This window comes from Hesperophylax consimilis, chromosome 16 (genome assembly GCF_061612785.1).
Source record: "Hesperophylax consimilis isolate HC1 chromosome 16, BYU_Hcon_1.0, whole genome shotgun sequence".
In the NCBI taxonomy this organism is placed as follows: domain Eukaryota; kingdom Metazoa; phylum Arthropoda; class Insecta; order Trichoptera; family Limnephilidae; genus Hesperophylax; species Hesperophylax consimilis.
The window spans coordinates 26,094,407-26,117,848 of NC_142851.1; the positions used below are offsets into that span (position 1 = coordinate 26,094,407).

General features: G+C 33.5%; 1 protein-coding gene across 1 annotated transcript; it reads right to left on the reverse strand.

Annotated features, from left to right (window-relative positions):
• Positions 1-1,644: 1,644 nt before the first annotated feature.
• On the reverse strand, positions 1,645-14,906 carry LOC149416946 (luciferin 4-monooxygenase-like). Its single transcript, XM_089641080.1, has 7 exons — positions 14,766-14,906; positions 12,013-12,220; positions 4,873-5,191; positions 4,273-4,447; positions 3,740-4,015; positions 3,374-3,601; positions 1,645-3,077 (listed from the first exon to the last, which is right to left on the reverse strand). The coding sequence occupies exons 1-7, from the start codon at positions 14,880-14,882 to the stop codon at positions 2,778-2,780; spliced, it is 1,623 nt and encodes a 540-aa protein (XP_089497206.1). The 5' UTR covers positions 14,883-14,906; the 3' UTR covers positions 1,645-2,777.
• Positions 14,907-23,442: the final 8,536 nt, after the last annotated feature.

The window sequence follows — 23,442 nt, forward strand, 5'->3', positions numbered from 1 at the left end:
TATTACATTGCATGCGTTACAATTCATCGCGCTAAGGTACGTCCTTCTGTCACGGCGGTTACAGAAATAACATAAATACATTTTACTTGCGCACGCCGGGATTTGAACCCGTTGAAATTTGAAAAGCTGGACCTTGCCAGTCGAGAGCGTTACCCCTCGACCACGGGGGCCATCGTATTATGGATTAGATTAATATTTTGTTGAATGTTAGATTTTACAAGAACATGATCGCTATTATGGAGAATCGATATCTTCCCCACACACGCTAAACATACTTCAGCCTCACAACATTCATGCGATTTTCTCTGACAGTTGGTATTTTGATGTGGTGTTCTGGAACTGGAACAATGAAGAACTTCGGTCCATTTTTAAAAACATCTATTATGACCTTCTAACTTATACCATTACGATTTTTTAGTAGTTTCTTTTAATTTGAAATAATTTTTATTTTTTAAATTTTCACAGCTAGTATTTCTTCTCAGTTTTCTTACAAATTCCCAAAACAAAACCAATGTATTTTCGAAATATCGAGTTTTCTCAATTTTTCTACGTTTGGAGTAAAAAATTAACTGATACTAAAATTTTGTTATTTAGAAATAGTTATGTTTCTTTTAAATGCATACAGCAGAGAGATAATTTTATCTAGTTTCTAAAACAGTATTTTTTTTACGGAAAATTAAAAAATAAGATGTAGGTATATAGCGCATTTGGAATACACAGAAAACATTACAAACTGAACAAATGTGATAAAAGTACTGAAGGGTTAAAATCAAATATTTCAAGAGATTTTATTTTTTAACTTTATTTACGTTGTAATAATTATTTATGGAAATTGAATACTAAAGTAACCTGGCAGGTAAGCAAATAATAATGTTTATAAACGTACTTGACTTCCTTTAACCAATGATTAAAAAGTTTAATTAAATTTTGGACTATTTTATTGTAACTAAAAACATTTAAAGATCGGTATATATTGGACAGTTGGTCGGGTGAGGGTTCGGACGATTACTTGCCCTAATAATGTTTGATGACAGTGGAGGAAGGAGGCGATCAAATAAGACACATTATCAATATTTTATTTAAATTTTTTATTCCTAATAATGTCACGATTCACTGGTTAGTAAGTAAGTAAGTACGTCCCATAACACCCTGTACAATATAAGCTTAAAAGTACAACATTACATAATCCGTTCATTTTTATACCCCTTGGTGAAAGACAAATCTGTCAGCTTAAGTTATAAGTTGTTATAGTAAAATCTTCTACAGTAGGTAGTTATACATATTTATACAGCGCCCTTGAGGTTATTTTTCATAAACACGGCGCAATACAAACCATCAAAATATTATTATTTGAATATGTAGGCATTAAACTATTGATGTAGGTTTAACAAATCCAAGTTTACGTCAAATAAAATAAAAAATCTACTACCATCTAAAAATAAGAAAATTTGCATTATTATTATGTATCTATGACTACGCATGTGCTTTTATCAACATTGGTTCATTGAGTGTAATTATAATAACTGAGTGACAGATGTTGTTTTTATTTTGCTCTTGTATAAATTGATAAGAAAAAAAGTGTACAAAGTTGCAAAAGCCTACAGATCAACATTTTTACTGTTAAAAAAAAACAGAAACAAAACAGTACATTATCTCGACATTAATTCTACTACGTATCTCCTTCCAGTGCAAAGATAATGCTTTAATTCTTCCTCGGACGTCACCGACCTTTCTACCATTAACTATCCCGTAGCCAAATCAGTAGGTAGCACCCAAAATTACTATCCACCTTATATTAGATTAAATACTTGAAGTATCGTTTTAGTATTTTACGTATTTCTGAGAGATGTGTAGCTTAATCATTGGCTGATACTAGAATTATTCTTCTTTTTCGTAGAAATTATTCTTAAAAATTCAATTATTTACATCAAACGTGCCTTGGTGCCCTCGAAGAACTGTTAGAGATAATACGTTCCACAATGCGTTGATATAAGTAGCTTGAATCTGTCCTCATTCAGATAATGCAAATGCCTTATGTTCCCATTTGGACATCATGAACGCACAGTGCGGGAGCGGTTTTAAAATGCTTTTTAAATGAGAATATCTAAGAACAAATTAAAAAGCTCAAAGAACCTGAAAAACTTTGTGTTTTATCAATTCTTTCAGTATTTTATCAATACATCAGTTTCTATTAATAATTGAGTGAATATTTGGGATTTCTATAGTTCAAAAGCCCAAAAAAAATGCATGGGGTCGTCGGAAGACCCACTTGGTTACAGACGTTTTGTTTGGCATCTTGGCCTGTCAAGAGTTAACAACCGAATACATTGTTACTATAAAAAAATTCATTGTAACTATAAAAAATAACGTTTTATCGACTTTATTTTACTCAAAATCTTATTGTTAAGTCTTCCTCGGGCGTCCACGACTTTTCTATCGTCCAAACCACTCTCTAAACGTGCAGAAGTTTTTGAATCCATAGGAAACATGTAGAACATAATCGATGAAATTGTTTTAATGAAAATACGTACTTATTAAACCAGAAATGTAAATATAATTAGATTGTGCATATGAGAAAAACAGAGCCACAGAACTGCTTAGTGTGTATAAAAGACTAAAAATACATGACGAGATTACCCGAAAGTCTGAAGAATTGTATTTGAAAAAATTTGTCAGGCTGACTGTAAAAATATTATATTATGAACCATGTACCTATTAGTTTATATACGTAAAATGTAATATTAACTATTTCAATAAATAATAAAAAAATATAAAAATTAAAGTTTTGACTTTTTATCAGTCTTCAGTAAGGTTCTTAATTCTCTTCTTAGGATTTTTCCGCTTGGGTTTTTAGGAATTTCTTGAATAAATATGACCCCTCCATGTAACCTTTTGTGGTATGACACCTTCTTTGCCACAAAATCTTTGATTTGATGTTCTGTCAGTTTTGACCCTGGTTGGAGAACAATAAAGGCTAGAGGAAGTTCCCCCGAGGCTTCGTCAGGAAGACCTACCACGCCACAATCCTCGATTTCTGGGTTTTGCAAAAGAATCGCTTCAAGTTCCGCTGGAGGAACCTGAAAAGGAACATATTTTAACATTAAAAGATGTGTAGCTTAATCATTGGCTGATACTAGAATTATTCTTCTTTTTCGTAAAAATTATTCTCAAAAATTCAATTATTTACATCAAACATGCATTGGTGCCCTCGAAGAACTGTTAGAGATAATATGTTCCACGATTCGTTGATATAAGTGGCTTGAATCTGTCCGCATTCAGATAATGCAAATGCCTTATGTTCCCATTAGGACATCATGAACGCACATTGCGGGAGCATGAGAAAATCTAGGAACAAATAAAAAGCACAACGAACCTGAAAAGCTTTGTATTTTATCAATTCTTTCAGTCTGTCGACAATGTAAAAGTTTTGTTCCTCGTCATAGTAGCCAATGTCCCCTGTGTGCAGCCAGCCCTCGGAGTCGACTGTGAGTTGGGTGGAGCTGGCATCTCCAAGATATCCCGCCATTATTAAAGGTCCCTTTGCACATATTTCTCCCTCCTTATTGGGTCCCAGCGATTCTCCGGTGCTCAGATCTATGACCTGAAAGGTTAAAATATTGAAGCTAGCTGGAAAGAATGCCACCACAGTGGAAACAACTAAATGCTTAAAGAAAATTTTGCACACTTTCACATCCAAATTCGTTATGTTCTAAGACCATATAAAATTTTCTAAAAATACCTTGATTTGTGTTCCTGGAACACATTTTCCGCTTGATCCTGTTTTTGTGACACCAGCCATGGCGTTGTGTAATATCGCCAGCGTCGACTCGGTAAGTCCATAGGCCTGCAGAATTCTTTTCACTCCAATTCGTTTGGTCACTGCCATCTCAGATTCTTTGGACAGAGGAGCCGCTCCACACCATATATCCGTGAGACTCGATAAGTCGTATTTATCAACCAACGGATGCTTAGCTAGGAAAACCATCAGCGGGGGAACCATAAATAATAGAGACACCTGGAATATAAATTTAGTCATTCAAAACAAACAGTTTCATCGAGGTATCAGGGAAAATATGTGTTAGCATACATAGCAGAAAAAATGCTAAAAAAACTAAATATTGTTTCAAAAATTATTTAGAGAAGATTTTTAGAAGTTGCTGCATTTCAATTTTAGAAAATGCGTTTGGACAGATGGCTCTTGAAGGCTGAGGAATTTTGTGACTAATTAAAATCCAGAAGCCAAGATTTGATCTCTGATGTTCTGCAACTTGCCTTGTGATCCTGAATCCCTTTAAGGAAAGGCTCTTCGGCAAACTTTTGAAGGAACGCATATTTCAGATGAAAATTCAGTGCAAACAAGTGTGTTGTAAACCCATAAGCATGAAACCATGGCATTATCGATAGAAGACATTGCTGAGAAATGGGCCGGTTTTTTTCCACGAAGAATCTACAAAATAAAATATGCATGTTTTATTATAAAGTCAAATCTTACTCTTCTGACGATTTAAAAAAAATAAATCTTTATTTCGATTTATTTTAGACTATAGAACAGAAGGAAATAACTTTACAGTTGGCAAAATCATAAATGATGAAATATCATCAAAATTGCCTTCAGCGCAAATTCTCTGCCAAATAATAGATGTTTGTAAATGTCGTAAATACCATTTTTTTAGGGAAGAATTCAAATGTCACTTTTTTTATATTTTCTCATCTCTACCTAACCCCAAAAGAGATTGCTTGGAAATATGCTCAGACATCGGCAAAATGACCACTAAACCAAGCTCAATCTGTTTTGAAATTCCAAAGTGAAAACAAGACAAACAGTTTTTAATAAAGATGACTCAATTAATTAGATATAGCCAAATTATTTACTTTGTGTGTCCACTGCTGATGGAAAAATTGTGGTGAGTGATGACGACTCCTTTTGGCATTCCTGTAGTGCCGGAGGAGCATAAGATGGCCAATGGATCATGGATATCTACTTCAACTACTTTGTAACTAGAGACATTCACGTGGCATCTGACCAAATCCTCGTACACCAATACATTCCGGTCTGTCCTATCCAAATCTATTGCGATTAGCTTTTGTATTGAAGGAATTGAACTTTGGATATTTTTTATATTCTGAATGGTGGCCGAGGAGCAGAAGACCATTTTTGGTTTTGAAATATTCAACGTGTGAAGTAATTCATCTGTAAATAAGAAATAGTTACTTTAAGTTATTGTTAGTGGTGATTTTTTAAAGGATGGTCATCTTTTTAAACAAGTTTTCAATGAATATTAATTATTTAAACTAATCAAACAGAATCGCCATGATTATTTTTTAATGATAAACTGACGTTTATAAGACAAGGTTTTATGCATAGCATAAAGGATAACAAATAATTATAAGCAATAATTAGTCATCCGAAATACTAATACAAATTGAAAATATCTCCCGAGTAAAAATAAATGTCTAAAAAAATAAATTTTAGAGATATTTTCAATTTGTATTAGTATTTCGGATGACTAATTATTGATTATAATTATTTAGAATCGCCATGATTCTAAATATTAACATCCGGCGCTACACCCATTAACAAAATATTCACGTTCACGTTCACCGGCTTCGGTCCCTTTCCATTTACTACCAATAATTAACTAAATGTTCACGTTCGCCGGCTTCGGTCCCTTTCCATTTACTACCAATAATTAACTAAATGTTCACGTTCGCCGGCTTCGGTCCCTTTCCATTTACTACCAATAATTAACTAAATGTTCACGTTCACCGGCTTCGGTCCCTCGCCATTTACCACCAGTAATTCGAAATTTATTTATTTATTTGTATTCCTAAAAAGACTTTTACATTAAAGTGATAAATAATAACATTATGTAGATGTAATCCATTATAAAGTAGGTACAAAAATAAATCTATAAATACACAAATATAAAACTGTGATTACAAGTCTAATGAGAGTATTGAATATAATAAAAAACATAGAAATAAAACAATATTAGTAAAACGTAACAGTAATATAAAATAAAATAGAAACTAGAACAACACTACATGTTAGACAAATCACTAAAACTAAACTAACAATGCTACTATAACTTGTAGGATTCAACAAAGTGCTGGTATAGATTACGCTTAGTTCCATATATGGTGTCATTAAATGTATCAATAGTAACCCCAAACGTGTTGCTTAGATCATCCTATGGGATAATGAGTGTGTCTGATTGTTGGTTGTGTATGTATTACAGAAGATTGGTACATTTTGTCTAGTGTTCCTATGGCAGAAGGGGCTGTCAATAATGACTGTTATTAATGACAGTGTAATACAACCAAGTCTGGCATAATTCTCCTGTCAGACAGTGTTATTAGGTGCAATTGATTCATCAAACTGACATAATTAATGTATTCCATTGGAATTTTGGATAAAATCTATGCACCTAAGAAATTTGTGCTAAAATCTTTCTATTTTGTTAAAGTGAACTTTATACAAAGGGGGCCAAATAGGTGAATTATATTCTACTTGACTCCTAACTAATGAAATATAGAGCGTTATCATAAAGAGTTTTGGAAAATCGTATCACATGAAATTTCTGAATTTTCAAAATAAACAATTTTGTTCACAATATTGATGAAGTTCATCTAAGAAAGTCTGTAAAATTTTACAATCGTCTACATTTCGTATTTTTTAAAAATATTTTAAGTCGTCTACAAATAGTAAGACTTTCTTCTAAAGCCATTTCTTTCTACATGTAAGGGTTGAACCGGTAATAAATCATTTTAAATTATGAGGGGGGAAAAATAGAATCACATAAATAAGTCGTCTAAACGCGGTTAAAACCAGAGTTTGAAAATGGCCTTGAAAGCTGAAACAGCTGTAACAATAACAAAAACTCAAAAAAAATACTTGCAGAACTTAATAGTTATATTATTAAATTTGATTTTAATTAATTAAAAAAAATTAAATGGAGTTCTACGAACTAAACACAAAATCAATAAATAAGTAATAACTTAGCATAGGTTCATTAAATTGACGACTGTTCAAAGTGTTTTGTTTCTAAAATAAACAAAATGTAGCAGTAACTACTGCAATTATACTTTGCAATATTATGTAGATAATTTAGGAATGCACATCGCAATTCGTATCTGTTAAAATATTTGCTAACAAACATCGTACTGGAATTCAAAGTCTTATCTGCTTACGTAAACTATTTTTTTTTGTAAACGTCAACCGGGGATGAACGGTAAAATGAATTTTAACATGCGTTACTTGGATAAAATTATTATATTATATGATAAAAATCAAAATGTTAGACCTAAACATAACATTATGTTACCTAAGTAGTATTTTTTTATTTGTTATGTTATACTATTTTGTAAAAAAAGCACATTTAGGTACCTACGAAAATCGTATGTACAATGGCACCTAAATCTATGGTTTTAATATATCGTCGCAAAGGCGAAAATACCACCAATGTGTCAAAAACGCAATTGTTGAAGAGGAGTTAAAACTGATTTTTTTGAGTTATAGATTGTTTTATAAACATCAAAATATGCTTTTAAACACATTATTGCATCTAACACTATGCCACAGAGTATAGAAAAAATGAAAACACAGGAAGTGCCATGCGGGTATGTTTCGTGATCCAAATATTTTTCTAATCGAGGCCTAAATTTACAATACAAAATTGTGTTTACGAATTTAAAATTCAATGGAGATCTTGGACCACGGGATATTGTTAGGCTAAATGGATCATTGGTTTCCATTAAAATTGGTATGGAAGGCAATTTTTTTCTTTATTCTATGTGCACAACAGTCCCAAATGTTTCCATCGGTTTTTCTGGGATAAGGAGATGGGAGAGGAAGGTGGGGAATCATCTGGATATTCTGATCTGGTTACCTAACACGGTTAAAGTCATTTATTTATTTATTGATACATTATTTTACAGTATTTCAAATCTTAATTCAGTAATGTTGGCCTCACTGGGTTATTTACCCGTGCTGAGGCCCCCATTTTAAAATATACGAATTTATACATTTAAACAAAAAACAACATTAAAATAAAGATAAATTTAAACTAAAAATAAAGATTAGAAATTAAAATTTAATTTTCACACTAAAATAAAAATATTAAAAGAGAATGGAAATCGGCATTTATAATGATTTATGTGTTTGTGCGTGTTGCGTGTTTTATAAATTTTTTGTGTTGCGTGTATATGTTTTATTCTTTTATGTTATAGAATTTTGGAAATATTGTCTTTTTTGTTCTTTAATCCATTTTTTTTTATTTTGTGTTTGAATTTATTTTTATTTTCCTCAATTTTTGTTTCAAGTGGAAGACTGTCGAATGCTTTAATAGCGTGGTATTTATGGTGTCTTTGTCCAAAGGTAGTGTTTACCGTTGGACTTTTTAAGTTTTTTTTATACGCTTTTCTGACCGGTCTATTAGTGATATTTTGTGTTTGTCGGGGTTTGTTTTTTTGTTCGAATATGTAGTTTAGTAGAGTTTTAACATATAATTGGCGTATATCAAGTATGTCACATTTCAAGCAAAGTTTCATTACTGAATGGTCTTACACCAGGGCGATAGTGAGAGTATCTTCCACTTCGGTACGTGCCGCAAATATACTTATTATTTTGAGTGAATAAATTTTTTGCCGGGATTTGAACGCGCAATCTCCAGATTGCTAGTCGAGAGCCTTACCTGTCGACCGCGAAGGTCATTATTATTTAGGTAAGATTTTATAAAAAAACGTTTCAAGTTTTTAAGAAGATTTCTCTGCAAACATATTCTCACATCACTATCTTTATGACAGCATTAGGGCCATAAATATATAAAAGAAATTAGGACTTAAGTATTACATGTACATGATAACAAGATTATACACAAAAAACATAAATGATTGTGTGACAAAGACTCAAATAAGCCAGAACAACGTGACGTTGAAATCAGATAATGGGACTCAAAGTTCATGGGTCAAAATCAAAATGTGAATTACCACTACAGCCAAATATGCCTAAATAATATAATTTTGATTAAATACTTCTTTTTGAATTTCACTTTTATTTCCTCAAATGAATGAATGAATGAAGCGGAATCTTGACAGGGGAAATTAACCCACTTCCCGACATTCGATCGAGCTAAAATTCGACAGAAATACTCGCTGTCAACGACAATGCATTTGGTGACAATCTTGCATATACAAGCGGATATATACGCATTTTTGTATTAAATTGGATGACATTTATTATTTATTTTTTATTTTTTATTTTTTTTATATTTACTCCACACAGGAGGCCCTGAAGAAAATAATTTCCCTCAGGGCCTATGTCATCTTTGGGGATGCTGTGTGGAGGGTCTTTTTGTGGAGAGGAAGGAGTGAACATGGGTCTTGAAGAGTCCCATGTTGTAGGAGGGAGGAAACACAGAGGCCGGCAGTTCGTTCCACAGCCGAGCTGTTGAACTTAAGAACGAATCGTAGAAGCGACCCGTTCTCATGTGACAAGTGTCAACTGTGTACAAATGTTGGGCACGCGTTTGGCGTGTATCCCGACTACGCACCGGTGCCGAAGGGATCAATGACGCTAGTTCCTCAGAGCATCTTCCATTGTAATACCGATAGAACAAGGACAGCATACCTACCTGACGCCTGTGCTCTAAAGATTGCAGTCCGTTTGTTAAGATTGGGGAATCTATCAAACGGACCGCCCGTTTCTGCACAGAGTCAAGGGTTTTTTTCAGGTATTTTGGGGCTCCAGACCAGAGATGGCTGCCAAATTCGACAGTAGGGCGCACTTGCGATTTGTACAGGGTCAGCAGTTGTGTATTATTAAAGTATCTGCGGGCCCTGTACAGTACGCCCAGCTTCTGAGAGGCCAACTTTACTCTGGCTTCGATGGAGCCCCCGTACCTGAGCTGGTCACTTATAGTTACATCAAGCATATCAATGGAAGGCCTGTTCGGAAGATTGCTTCCGTTGAAGGAGACTATATTATCATTTGGATCCCTTTTAGACGTAATCAGACAGGATTGGGTCTTTGAAACATTAAATTCGACGAGATTATTTTTACCCCAGGAGGAAATACTCTCGAGATAACCGTCCATTCTCTGCTTCAAAGCCCTCCGAGCCGTTGGAGTTTGTGTGCCCTTTGGGGGCTTATCAAACAAAAAGCTATCATGAACTGTACTGTCATCCGCGTAACAATGAATCGGTGCACATGTCAAAAGGTCATTGATGTGCAACAAAAACAAAGTCGGAGACAGTTTATTTATTTATTTGGTACAATATTTTTTACATTTTAAGTTTTCCAGTAATGTAAGCCTCACTGGGTGGCTTGCCCGTGCTGAGGCTTTCATTTTATAATATAAAAATATGACTTCTTCTAACTCAGCAAACTTATTTTGTGGCACCATTTTAATTAAAAATTAGTAAAATACTTCGTTTTAACCACTTTTATTGTTTATTACCAACATGTTTCATGAGCAACGCTCACTTCTTCAGGGTTTTTGATAAAACTAATTATAAATAATAGACATAAACAATGGTGTCAATAGATAAATAATATACATATTTATAATTAGTTTTATCAAAAACCCTGAAGAAGTGAGCGTTGCTCATGAAACATGTTGGTAATAAACAATAAAAGTGGTTAAAACGAAGTATTTTACTAATTTTTAATAAAAATATGATCTACATAATACATTTAAAGAGAAAATAATACATTTAAAATTAAAAATATATTTATAAATAACATTATAGCTGTACCTAAATACACGAAATAAATGTCGGTCCCACCCAATTGGGATTTGGTTCAGTTGTTAGCGTGGTTGACGCCAGTCTCTGGGGAGGAAGCTTCTATCCTCAGACAAACCAAAATATATTTTTACTCTATGTTTTCAAAGTTCATAACATTTAAGAGCCGATTACGAATTTTTCGAAAGAACCGATTGTAATTATCCCGCCATTTGTGACGTAAATGTCTGTTGGACCGGTTGATTAGAAAAAGTGGAATTAATTTTTTACCCACCATTGAATTGAGTTGTGATTTCGTGTACTTTCCTCACTGCGCGTCCCCCAACGTTAGTTAAGCTCCCCCCCGCGCCGGCGACGCTGACGCACGTCTTGGAATTTTGGCGCCAACCCGGTGCATGAGACCGGGGCATGGACTACGTAAGTCAAATAGTAATAGTTTAATATTTTAATTTTACTTTTTTTATAAGTTTATGTATTTATTTTTGGTTTTATTTTGATAGTATTATTATTGTGATTGTTTTTAAACAGAAAGACAATATATACTTGCTACCATTGCAAGAAATATTTGTGTCTAGAGAATTAAGTACCAACATGCACTAGCTGCTTGGCTCGAGAAGAGTAATTTTCGAATATAAGTTTTTTGTTTCTTTGGTTGAAAGAATAACCTTTTTAGTTTGGTTTTTATAGTGTCTAATGTCATAAGTCTGACAAAGGATAATTTAGCTTTAAAAAAATTATGATTGCTAAGCTTTTGATACTTTAAAATAAACATTAAAAAAATTTGGTAATTTCTAGTGTTAAGTACGTATGTAAGTGTAGAGATTACATAAATTAAATATATATGTACATATTTAAACATAAATTATAATAAAAATAGACAGATGAATGCGTATATGATTGTATTTAGGGGGAGGTCTAAAACTGAACTATAAACTTCAAGGAATAGACACTGAAAGAAGGAGGAAACACAAAAGCCGGCAAGTCACCCAGGTCTTAGTGGCGGATGCGTTTTTCCTCAAACTGCGAGGCGAGCTGGATCGGGACAGGTCGGTTGAGAGAGATCCTGTAACCTTCCAGAAAAGAAGCCAGACCAACCATTCTTACCTCCATGACCCATACTTTCTCTACCCCAATGACTTGCACGGTAGTAGAATAGATGGATTCATACGTCAAACAGGTTTGTGGGAAAAGGGTGGAATTACAAAAGGTGTCACATGTAACTCCACAGCCGAGTTTCAAAAAGAGTTGTTAAAGCGATCGAGAACTTACCTTTGGTATACATGGTGTTGAGTGTGGCGTTGACCCCTCCAGCAAACATGACAGCTATTGCGCAGATGCTAAATTCGAACCTATTTTCACATGACAAGGCGATAACGTCTCCCTTCTTCACTCCCAGCTTCATCAGCCCTTCGGCTAGATTCACACTCCTCTGCAGAATCTCCCCATAGGTTGTCGTGGCTCCTGTGATGCTGAAAATCTAGGAGTCGATAAGTACCACACATTATTATTTGTTCATGCATCTCCATGATCTCCACGGTTGTATAGTAAAAAAATACAGTGTGTGGCAAGCCTACGCACGACGGAAGTGAAACTTTTAGTATTATTCTCTCTCTCTTTTCATTTCATATTATTATTATTCAGAATGCTGTACATTATAGTTTTAAAAAGCATAAATTTATTTATAGGCGTGTTGTTAACAAATGAACGTTTAACTAGATTCCTAATATTGACATATTTATAAGTAGCATGTGATAAAAAAAACAAAAGTTATAAAAATATGGGATTCGAACCCGGGTCCTGCATAACGAGTGTCGAACGCTCTACCTCTAGACCTCGAGGAGAGGTATCTCGCGCGACGAGAACCGCGTATAACGTGTACTCCTCAATTGACTTTTAACGTGTAAATTTTCGTTTTCAAACACGGCAAATGAATAATATCACATAACGTCTCGTTAACGCTTTATATAGGGTCGAATAGAAGATATATCGGCAGTGTGAAGTCATATCTGTCGTTTTTAAAAATATTTCCGTATATTTTTCCGTATATTAATTAATAATGGGTGTGTTTTTTAATAAAAAAAACTTGTCACGCACGTCTGCGAGAATAATTAGTCGCTTTATCGGCCTTGATTAGTAATTTTAATGATTCAAAATAAAAATAATTTATCAAAATACCGAGCGACTCTACCGGCTCGATTTGTAAGCTATATTTCGACAAAAATATCATATAGGTACCGACCATTAATTCTAGCCAATTACTCGAGTGAACACCTGCCGGTCTAGAGTCTCACTAAATGGATTTAGACATTTCGGGAGACTATCGGTTAAAATTAACAAATTTATGTAATTTAAAAAAAAATTATTTAAAAAAATGTAGATATTTTCTTATATGTATGCCTGACAAAGTCGCAGCACGAGAGCATTTTATCACTTTTCCTCGTATTAAAAAAATCACAAAAAGAAAAAAAAATATTTAAAGCGGGGATCGAACCTCGGTTCTTCAAGGCGACAATCGGGCGCTCTGCCTCTAGACCGCGAAGCTGAGTTTGGAGAGTGACCTAAACTAGGTATATAATATTAGCTATGGTCCTATAGCGAAATGATCCCCGTTTTTCGTGACGGTAATGAGTCGGTTTTACTCCGGTCCTCGAAAATGCATAACGCGCGTAAAGAAGTTTCACTTCAAAAAAATGTAATATCGGTGGTCGGTTAGTGAAATTATTCAAAATTGGAACTGATTGTGTGAAATCAGATACACGCTAAAGTTGCCACGTATATTTTAAGGGAACATTATTCTAATTGTCTTTTTTCAAAATTTTGATACACTATACGGTGGTTTTTCATGGGTCTGCGCTAGTATAAATCTATATGACAATGTTTTTTTTCTGTCGTGGCACATGAAGTAACATAAAAAGTGCTCGAGGCTTTAGTTCGAATATCGTGAATTATCTAGTGATTAAATAACTGTTAATACCTACCTAGGAATAGTAAAATAGTTCATGTTATGCTTTGTATTTTAATTGTTTCAGAACTCAAGATGGACAGAATCTCACCGAGAGTGTCAAGATTTTTGTCTTTCAGGAGATATTAGCAGTTTTTGAGAATAGAAGCAACCAATTGTTATAAATACGAATGTGGTAGGTCATAGGGAAGAAAAAATGGCAAGTAATTCATCTATGCTGTCAGTTTCCTGTTTTCATGGAACGAAGGCTCAGGTATATCATGTCGTCGAAGAAAAGATGGAAACCCAATGAAAACCCTACACTCGGATATCGTCAAAGGAATAAGAGGGGCATGAGATATAGCCAATTTAGCTCAATGAACCTACTGCCTAATTTCCATAACTGTCGGCATCGACAATATAAATAAACACACGAAATAAAAATAAACACTTGTACCACCAACTAACAACTCCATTAATCGCTTTGCTTCCGTGAATTTAATAATAAACATTGATTAAAACAGCGTTTATTTATTTTTTCCTTACTAATTAACACTCTTTCTTATTATTATAATGTAGCTTGACATTTTGGTTTTGACCGTCGGATTGATAACAAACAAGTTTATATGAACACTCGGTTCCAACAGCATAAAACAGATAATTTAAAGGACAATGTAATGTTTTAGCTTAGTTTTATTTTATGAAACTGTCTCGCTCACATTTCTGATTAACAATAACAAAACGACGGTTTAAACCAGTTTACAAAGGTGCGTACGTCGTGTCTACCGACGCGCCGGTATTTTTTCATTGATTTTAATTAGAATATTGTATATTATACTAGAAAAGTAAACACGTGAGTTTGTTGATATTCCAAAGAATGTCACATACTGGCAGTTTCGTGCGATAATTTTACGCTGGCACTGCCACTATTAATATCGCTATCTACGAGTACATTTCACGTAATTTCTACTTGCTTGTATTTATATTCGTGTTAACCAAAATGAGATACATAGAACAGTTCGTTTTCTTCATCATAATAATGTGCTAACATATCCTGAATATGTAGGGAGAGGAAACTAACCTGTGCAACATTGTCTCCTCCGCATTTGAGCCTCCTGAATAAATATTCACTGTAAGAAAGATGCAAAGGACCCTCAACTTCCGGAGGCCCGTAGATAATGTTACTGGTGCTGGCCATGGTTAGTATTGTACTGGTGGAGAGTCTAATACACAATGATAATGAAGTAGACTCACGGGCGTAGCGAAGTTCTGGTATCAGGGGGGGGGGAGGGTTCAAGATAATAATACAATAACAAATTATGGTGAATATATTATCTTATAAAATATTGAAAAGTTACATGTATCTTAAACTGGAAAATTTATTAATTTATTTTATTTTGTCAGTAAACTACAATTTTTAAAACCTGCATACATTTTAATCAATTATTTAGGTCAAAAGGTAGTGTGTTTTTACCATGTTCCAACTCTGTATTCAATTAAACAAAGTCTGATTTTGTAATTATTTTTATGTGTGTAAGATTAAATTTGTGGTGTCTTAAAGACATAACATTTTAAAAGAGAAGATCTTAATATTTTTGAAAATATTCAGGAAAATTCGTATCAGCATTTAAAAACTCACTATTTCTGATAAATCCGTTACTAGTTATTTATTTATTTAAAGGAATATATTATAAAATTTAACGCAATTCTATTACCTAATTTTGCATATTTTTGGATTATTATATATTTTTTTATAATACGTATAACTGAACTACCCCAGCAACAATCTTTTGTAATAAATTGAAGGTGTCCACTGACATAATTACTATATCCTCCATCAGTATTATGGACAGTACATAAGTATAAGGATAGTATGAAAAAATCCCGACCTCTAATAATTTCAAAGAAATTCACCAAAGATGATTAAATAAATATAATATTTAGCCAAAACTATAAACCAACATCTCAAATTGACAGTGGTCTTCTGATGTTTTTGGTGCAAAGTAAAAAAAGTTACAACACTGAGAGTTGTCTCCTTGAGGTGATTTCTCACGAAAACGGCGCTATATAAATTAGCCAAATATTATTATTATTGTCAAAATATGCTAAGATGAACAGATTACCAAAGAGTCAGAAGCAACAAAGCAAAGTTGAGAATCGTTCTAGCTTTGACCTTGCCAAAAAATTTACAGTTAGAAAACGTCTACACTCCGGGCATGCTCTGAGCCAAACGGCAATGCCTGGCGCTAGTATAAAACTCATGGGCGCTGTGTTAGGTGTTAGGTATTATATGCACCTCGGCTTCTTGGCTCATAGACGCCTTGGAAAGTGGAGCTTGGAGCGGACTGCTCCTATTGCACATGCACAGGGTTGGCCCTGCTCACACAGTAGGTATACGAATTGCGAAGAAACAGTAATATGGACAGATACTGTATGGAGTAGCGCAAATAATGCCCAGGATACTTATGAGATAAAGATGTCAATCAAATATTTCAATTCAAGTCAATTTAATTAATGCCTACCACCTATATAAAAAAGTAATACGTCTCTGTAGACATAATACATACGGTTCCATGATATCTCAACACAGTGACAATTCAACACACTTTTAAAAAGTGATATAAAGTCATTAGTAACGATGAAAACTTTTTTTTTTTAACTTTACCTAACCTAACCTAAATTACTTAACACAGTTAATAAAGTTTTTGTTTCAACACTTTCCATGACTTTATATAACTTTTTAAAGATGTGATGAATTATCATTGTGATGATTTATCCGGTTACCAATACATACTATGTTGTTTATTCATGCGATTGTAATAAATGTGACAATAAAACACTATCAACCGTTGGTTTATTCCACTTATTTATTATATATTCAAAAAGTCATAAAGTTCAATTTGATCACCATCACTGCCGTCACTCCTTATCGTTGTTTACAGTAAATTAAACAACAGGAATATAGTTTTAATGTAATTTCGTGGCGTAGCGGTAAGCTCTTTGACTCTGAATCCAGTTATCTAGGTAGTATCTAGGGTTAAAACCATCGATTCAGTATCTAAAAAGTTTCGCTGCGTAGACTCACCCACGGGTTATCACTGTGGTATACAAATTATTTCAAAATAATTCATGTTATTTCAAACTAACCCAAGTGGAATTGACCTTACTGTTAACCGAAAAAACGAGGTACTTATGACGTCACGCGTACTCCGTCAGATTTGGATCATTTTGGCGTGCTTTGAAAAATTCAAATCTTTGAAATTTAGTATGAAATCGACATAGGTAAAAAAAATTCTTCTTAAGTTAGAAGGGGCTTTCATTAAACAATATATTGATGAATCATGGTGAAGTGAACTTCCGAGTCGTGCGAAATACAACAAATTTATTTTTTCAGTCAATTTTCTTCTTGTACATTTACACATCTTTTCTATAGTTTGATCTATTATGTACCTATCATAATCAATAAGATTCAATATAATATATTCAATTTACAAAGTCAGAATTTTATTTATTTATTCAAACGCCATATAATGGAATTACTAGCGTACAGTGGAAAACAGGATAATAATGGTAATAAATTAAAGAATAATTAACGTGTAAACAAAACCACTATTGCAAGTGATGCAGTAATTAATATAAGTGATATAAGGCAATGCATAATTCAAAAGAAATATATACTAGTGCAACATTAGTTGAACTACTTTATACTAGGTTTGTATAAGACATGTCATAAGTATGAAGTGTCTATGATAATAGTCAGTAGTAATTGTACTTGGAATAGATAAGTAGGAATCGCAACTTGGCATTAACAATTCAGGGCTGTCAACTATTCAACGATACTTTTTAATCATTTTTAATAAAATAATTAAATAATACATACCTTAGCTAACACTATAATATATCAAGGAGCCATGCAGAAGAATATTATCTTTCCTGACATTGATTATTGTGTTTGAGGTATTATATTATAACCTTCTTATAACTATATTTGTACAGTTGAACACACCTACTACTTCTGGGAAAACATTGCCAAATGCATGCAATCTAGGTAGAAGCGAGTATCTAAATGACTTTTTGAATCTTTTATTGAATCCATATTAGGTATGTATTGTTATTGTAATTATCCCAAAACCACATTGCCCATAACGTATTTAATGAATTGACCTAGATTTTTTTAGAATTAGTTTCAGAAGAAAAAAATTCGATAGTAAAATGACAATATTTATGAAGACAAAGAATTTAATAAAGCTCATGTAAATCCAAGGCCGGCCCTGAGCAGGTGCAATCGGGGCAGACCGCTCCGTGCGCCGACTTGCAAAGGCGCCAAGGTTCCAAGGAGCATAGGTGCTGATAATACCAACACCAAATGGTACGTATACATTTGCGAACCAAAACACAAACCGAGCAACGAAGCAACTGTAAGCGGCGTTTCGCACCATTTGCAGTTGCTTCGTTCCTTTCCCATAATACAGTTGCATTTAGAATTTTAATAGCGCCAGGTACAGTTTGGTTCAGGACCAGCCCTGTGTAAAAAAAACAATTTAATTAAAACAATCACTGATACTACTATACACACAGAATGAATAATCCCTAGACGTACGATATGTACCGATTTGCAAGAAAACTGCGGTCTCCTGTTAACTTTTCGGCTCGTATACGGAGAAAAATGAGTATTGCATATTTATTAAAATCCCGTTAAAACGGATTACAGGCCGTTTCAAAATCAACTTGAAGTACGTTCATAATATATCGGAACACGTGTACACACACCTGATAATATACAATTACGAATTGCGAAAATATTATGAACACGTGTTCTGACGTCACGATAACACGTTCGTGTGGAAGTTCATTAGGATACCTGTCAATTCATTCATTAAAGCCCGCAATCCCGTTTATAACTTCAATTACGAATAATTTGAAGAGATTCATAGTAAATTAGAAATTTACATTACAGCACCAGAAGTAAGGAAAAATAGAGCTTACTTGTAGATAGACACGCCCACAACCAACTAAATTTTTTCTCATCAGTGACAGTACCACTCTAGTTAAATTAGAATGTAAAATTGAATCTTCTTATCATTTCACACTAAAGAAGATACATATGGTATATTTATATATGTACAGAGATGTGCAAAATGGGTACCCAAAACTATTTGAAATGCAAAATGGAAGTGGGTCAAAACTTTTCCATTTGAAAATGCAAAATGCAAAATGGTTTTTAGAAAAGCATTTCAAATGCAAAATGTAAAATACCTATTTTAAAAATGCATTGAAAATGCAAAATGGTTTCTCAGGTCAAACAATTAAAATAATTATAGAATTTTTAAACAATTTTGTCATTTAATAATGGACATCAATGTAGAAAAAACATATCACATGATGGTAAATCTAAAAACACCACGACTACAGATTATGAAACCACAAAAAATTTGCGCGGGACTAATGTTGCCAACGTAAAAACATAGAAACTACTATCTAACATTTAATATCACAGCATAACGGCCCCATGTTCAGTATTTGAATCAGTATTTTTTGTAATGGTATCACTCAATTGTCAGGGCTCCTACCAGGGAGCAACTTGACAAATGTAAATTATCTCTCATAGCGAGGTTGTGGACCGACTTATATGTGGGGCTTATGAAAAAAAGATGAGTGGAGATAGTAGGAAGAATGTTGCAAAAAAAGTATTTAAAATAGAAAATGCATTGAGAAAAGCATTTAAAATGCAAAATGGAAAATACCCATTTCGCATTTTGCATTTCCATTTGAAATGGATTTATTTGAAATAAAGCACATCTCTGTATATGTATAGGTATATTTCACAGCGTAGAAGCCTACAATACTATAAATTGGAGGGAAACCTTTTGAACCTCACCAACAGGACATCGCCATGCACCGCAGTGGGAGGGATGGATTCATACTCCCGTCCAAAGATATTAGAAGAACGAGATGTGCTATGAGCAGTTCATACTGTGTGCAATTGTTTTGCCGAGTGTCGCCGGTTTTGTTCACCAATACTACTGCACACCTTCGCTTACGCTAAGGTATCCGCACTAATACATAGAATAGATTTCTGTGCGTACACGTCCCGATAGTTTTCAAAGTACCCTAATTAGGTAGTACTCCGCCTACGGTCCGGCGGCCAACATAGCATATCTCGTTCTTCTAATATCTTTGCTCCCGTCCCTCTTGGACTCACTGACCCCCAGATTCTTGTCCATCCTTGGTACCGTTTTCCTTCTCAGAACTTTCTATTCTTCCTTTCCCTGACAGGAATTATTTTCCCAGGCCTTCCTGTATAAAACTAATGTAAAACAATTACTTCAAACATAAATTACCACATTTTACAATGTCCTTTGCAAAAGCAATGATACTTGCAATAAAGTTTAAAGCAATGTGGCGCACTTTATTTCGTCGCACTTTTAGCAAATCAAAACCTTCCTCATTTGAAAACACGATCACTTTATTAAAGGAAAACATAACCGAATGACAGAAAAAAACATCGAAAATGCAATTCGACAAAGTGTTAATTATTTTGATTTATTATTATTATTATTTTAACTAATTTTTCCAACGCATTTCCACATTAAATTTCAGAGGAAAATGAGCGAACAGTTGAGATGCATATTATTATTTCATATAGTTAAGTTCATATTTTGTTAAGTTTATATTTACTGTGTTTTAGTAAAACACTTTTTATTGAAGCAATATTTAAAAAATGTTACTTTTCAGTGGTTTAATCCAGTATAATATTTTTCAAAGTACAACGTGGTAAAGTATTTTTCGCTGATTAAGGCATTTTTAATACTAAAAACAAAAATAAGTCTACAACTAGTACAATTTTTTTGGGTTATTTTGAGAAAACCGTAGACGAAATTATTCAACCCTCAAATATCTCTAATTTATAAATAAAATTGCTGTGAAATTTTATATCAAAATTTTGACAAACAAAATAACGACTTTTATTTAAACTTCAAGATGTTTAGTTTTTTTTTTACTTCCCGGCACCACACAAGCGTCTTTTTAAAATGGTGTACCTACATGTACTTCATTCAGTTGGTTTCGTTAATATAAATACTATGGTATTCATATGTATTATAGGTTTAGAACAGTTGGTTGTACTGTTTAAGTCGTCGTACTAAAAGTAACGTAATTTAATTTGTTGTTATTTTCTTTTCTCGTCGTATTTATAACTAGGTTACCTATTTTTGATAGCTTAAGGTTCCACTTTTAAATTCAATAAACTGATAGAGTAGATTGATGGATTATTCAATGATTTTCATTAATAAAAAACCCCTTTGGCAGATCGATTAAGGCCCGGTTGTGTGATCCCCTGCCACAATTTTCTTCGTCGCAAATCGGCAATCAGCGCCATTTTATTTTTTTAAGTTTGCCATTTCAAATAATGCTCCGATATATAAACATTAAATTTGTGTAGATTGGTAGAGTTCGATTGTTATCAGTTATCACAGTTCCCACTCTTAATTGAGCTCTGTTGCAAACCAAACTACAGTCGGCAAAATACTCCGAATAATTACTCCGATAATCATTGACATCTCCGATTCCATAAACAAGCTCTTCTAAAAGTATATTCATGTAAGAGTCAAAATCTGAAAAGAAAAAAAGTACCTACTTGGTTTTATTTTATAAAGTTGTCAATATAGTTTCGTAATATGAGCCAAACTATATTAGGTAGATACCACTTTTTGTATCAATTTTTAGGTGCTGGTAAACGAGCAAGGTATATTGCCTATTATTGGGTATTGCTGAACAATACATTGTTTTGGTGTTGTCTTGCAAGACACACAAAGTGTTGTCAATATTGCCGTTACAAAAAACGATATTCTGCAATAACTCCATCAAACGTGTATAAACAAAAATGGCTAAATTATTAATTTATTGATCGTCTTCAAAATTGTAACAGTTTTGGTAGCGGGTAGTTGGCGAAGAGAGATTATAGAGAAGAACGTTAACAAAGCGAGAAGGAACTAGATTTGGCGCCAGCAATATTGTCATAATATCGGCAACTCACCCTCAAGCAGTAGCGGTTCGTAGTGTTTTTCAATGGAGTTCAGAATATCAAGATAAGTTATTATATTTGTATACCTTTTTGTTCAAATTTAACGGATTTCTTTTTTAACGAACACTATATATCGCCATTGTACTATATTAGGTATAACTAACAAGAGTAACTGCGCAAAAATCATTAAATGCAACTGCTTTATTGTAAGCTGAAACCAAACTAGAGAAAACGCAATACAATATTTCATTACCACCTAATTAATATAATTAAGATAAATCTCTTGTAGTAGATTTAAAAATGCCATTAAAAGAAAACTTTAATTTTGTTTGTATAAACTAATAAAAAAAACATTTATCTTGCGTCTATATAGTGCAAAGTTCAGCTTCCGGCGCGTGACATCAAACATTGTCGATCGCGGCCAGTGTTGCCAACTCAACTACTTCAAAATATGCTAGAGTGATGGGAAAAATATGCCAGAAATATGCTAAATTTCTTTAAAAAATGCCAAAAAAATACCAACATAAATTTAACTTAGTATTTGTTGAGAAATACAGTAATGGGAAAAATATGCCAGAAAAATGCTAAATTACTTTAAAAAATGCCAAAAAAAGCTAACATAAATTTAACATAGAAATAAAATCAGTGAAATAAAATATCAATATCTTCATCTTCTTCTTCTTCATTAACAGCAGCTGATGTGGAAGGCTAAGAGACGGAGTCGTAACTTTCTTTGGTCCCAATGCAGCGTAGTACTTCGTCAGGAACAGTGCAAGAATAACAGCACTTTCCTGCTCTCTTTAGGCCAAATCTCACGTACAAAATGGCATTCAGGGTTCTCACTGCCAAACGATTTTGGAGTTTTGTTTTGACCAGACTCATTTTGCTAAATACACGTTCAATGTCCGCATTTGAATGCGGCAATGTCAAAATAGACATTGCAAACTGACATAAATCACCGAAGGGGTTATTATTAGCTGCATCTTTATATTGCATGACTTCATTCCAAAACTCTACAGTGGAAGTCAAGGATTGCCATTTAATGTGAACTATGTTTCTCCATTGAGACACCAGTTTTTCAATCGATATCATTTTTGTTAGTTAAAAAAATGGTTTTTATTATTTTCATATTTCTGTAAAAATAAGCTAAATAAATATGCTATATATGCTAAAAGCATAATAGTTATGCTAACCATGGAGTAATTATGCCAAATTTAGCATATAATATGCTAACTTGGCAACACTGATCGCGGCGCAGAACAATCGTCTTGTTTTGTTGTTCATTATAAGATTTCACCTTCAGAGGGATTATGTTTTGGTTTTTTGTTTCGTCTTGTTTTGTTGTTCGTTATAAGACTTCACCGTCAGAGGGATTATGTTTTGGTTTTTTGTGTGAAGTATTTTGTACTGATTCTATAAGGTAAAGCACGGGAATATCGGGTTTTCTGTTTAACCGTATTTTTCGGAAGCGTCGATTTTAGAGACAGAATTTTAATTGTCTGCCGTTAATAATATGCTTACATTATTATAATGCAAGTTTGACTTAAAATCTCATACTTTTAATGGGCGTTCACTGCCCAAACGCACTTTTTAGAAAACTGCCACTGCTGTCAAGACAAAGGCAATACATCGACAAGAATAGACAATTCACGACAACTTGCGCAATGTTGACCGATTGGAATTCTTGACGGAAATACGTTGCCGGCAAGAAATTGTCGGAAAAAGTTGCTCGTTT

What these genes read in the sequence shown, in the direction of transcription:
- LOC149416946 (XM_089641080.1), bottom strand. Translation starts at nt 14,882, where the DNA reads ATGGCCAGCACCAGTAACATTATCTACGGGCCTCCGGAAGTTGAGGGT. An exon ending in GAGGAGACAATGTTGCACAG is followed by an intron (nt 12,221 to 14,765) that starts GTTAGTTTCCTC and finishes ATCGACTCCTAG; the next exon opens with ATTTTCAGCATCACAGGAGC. An exon ending in TTCCAGGAACACAAATCAAG is followed by an intron (nt 3,602 to 3,739) that starts GTATTTTTAGAA and finishes TTAACCTTTCAG; the next exon opens with GTCATAGATCTGAGCACCGG.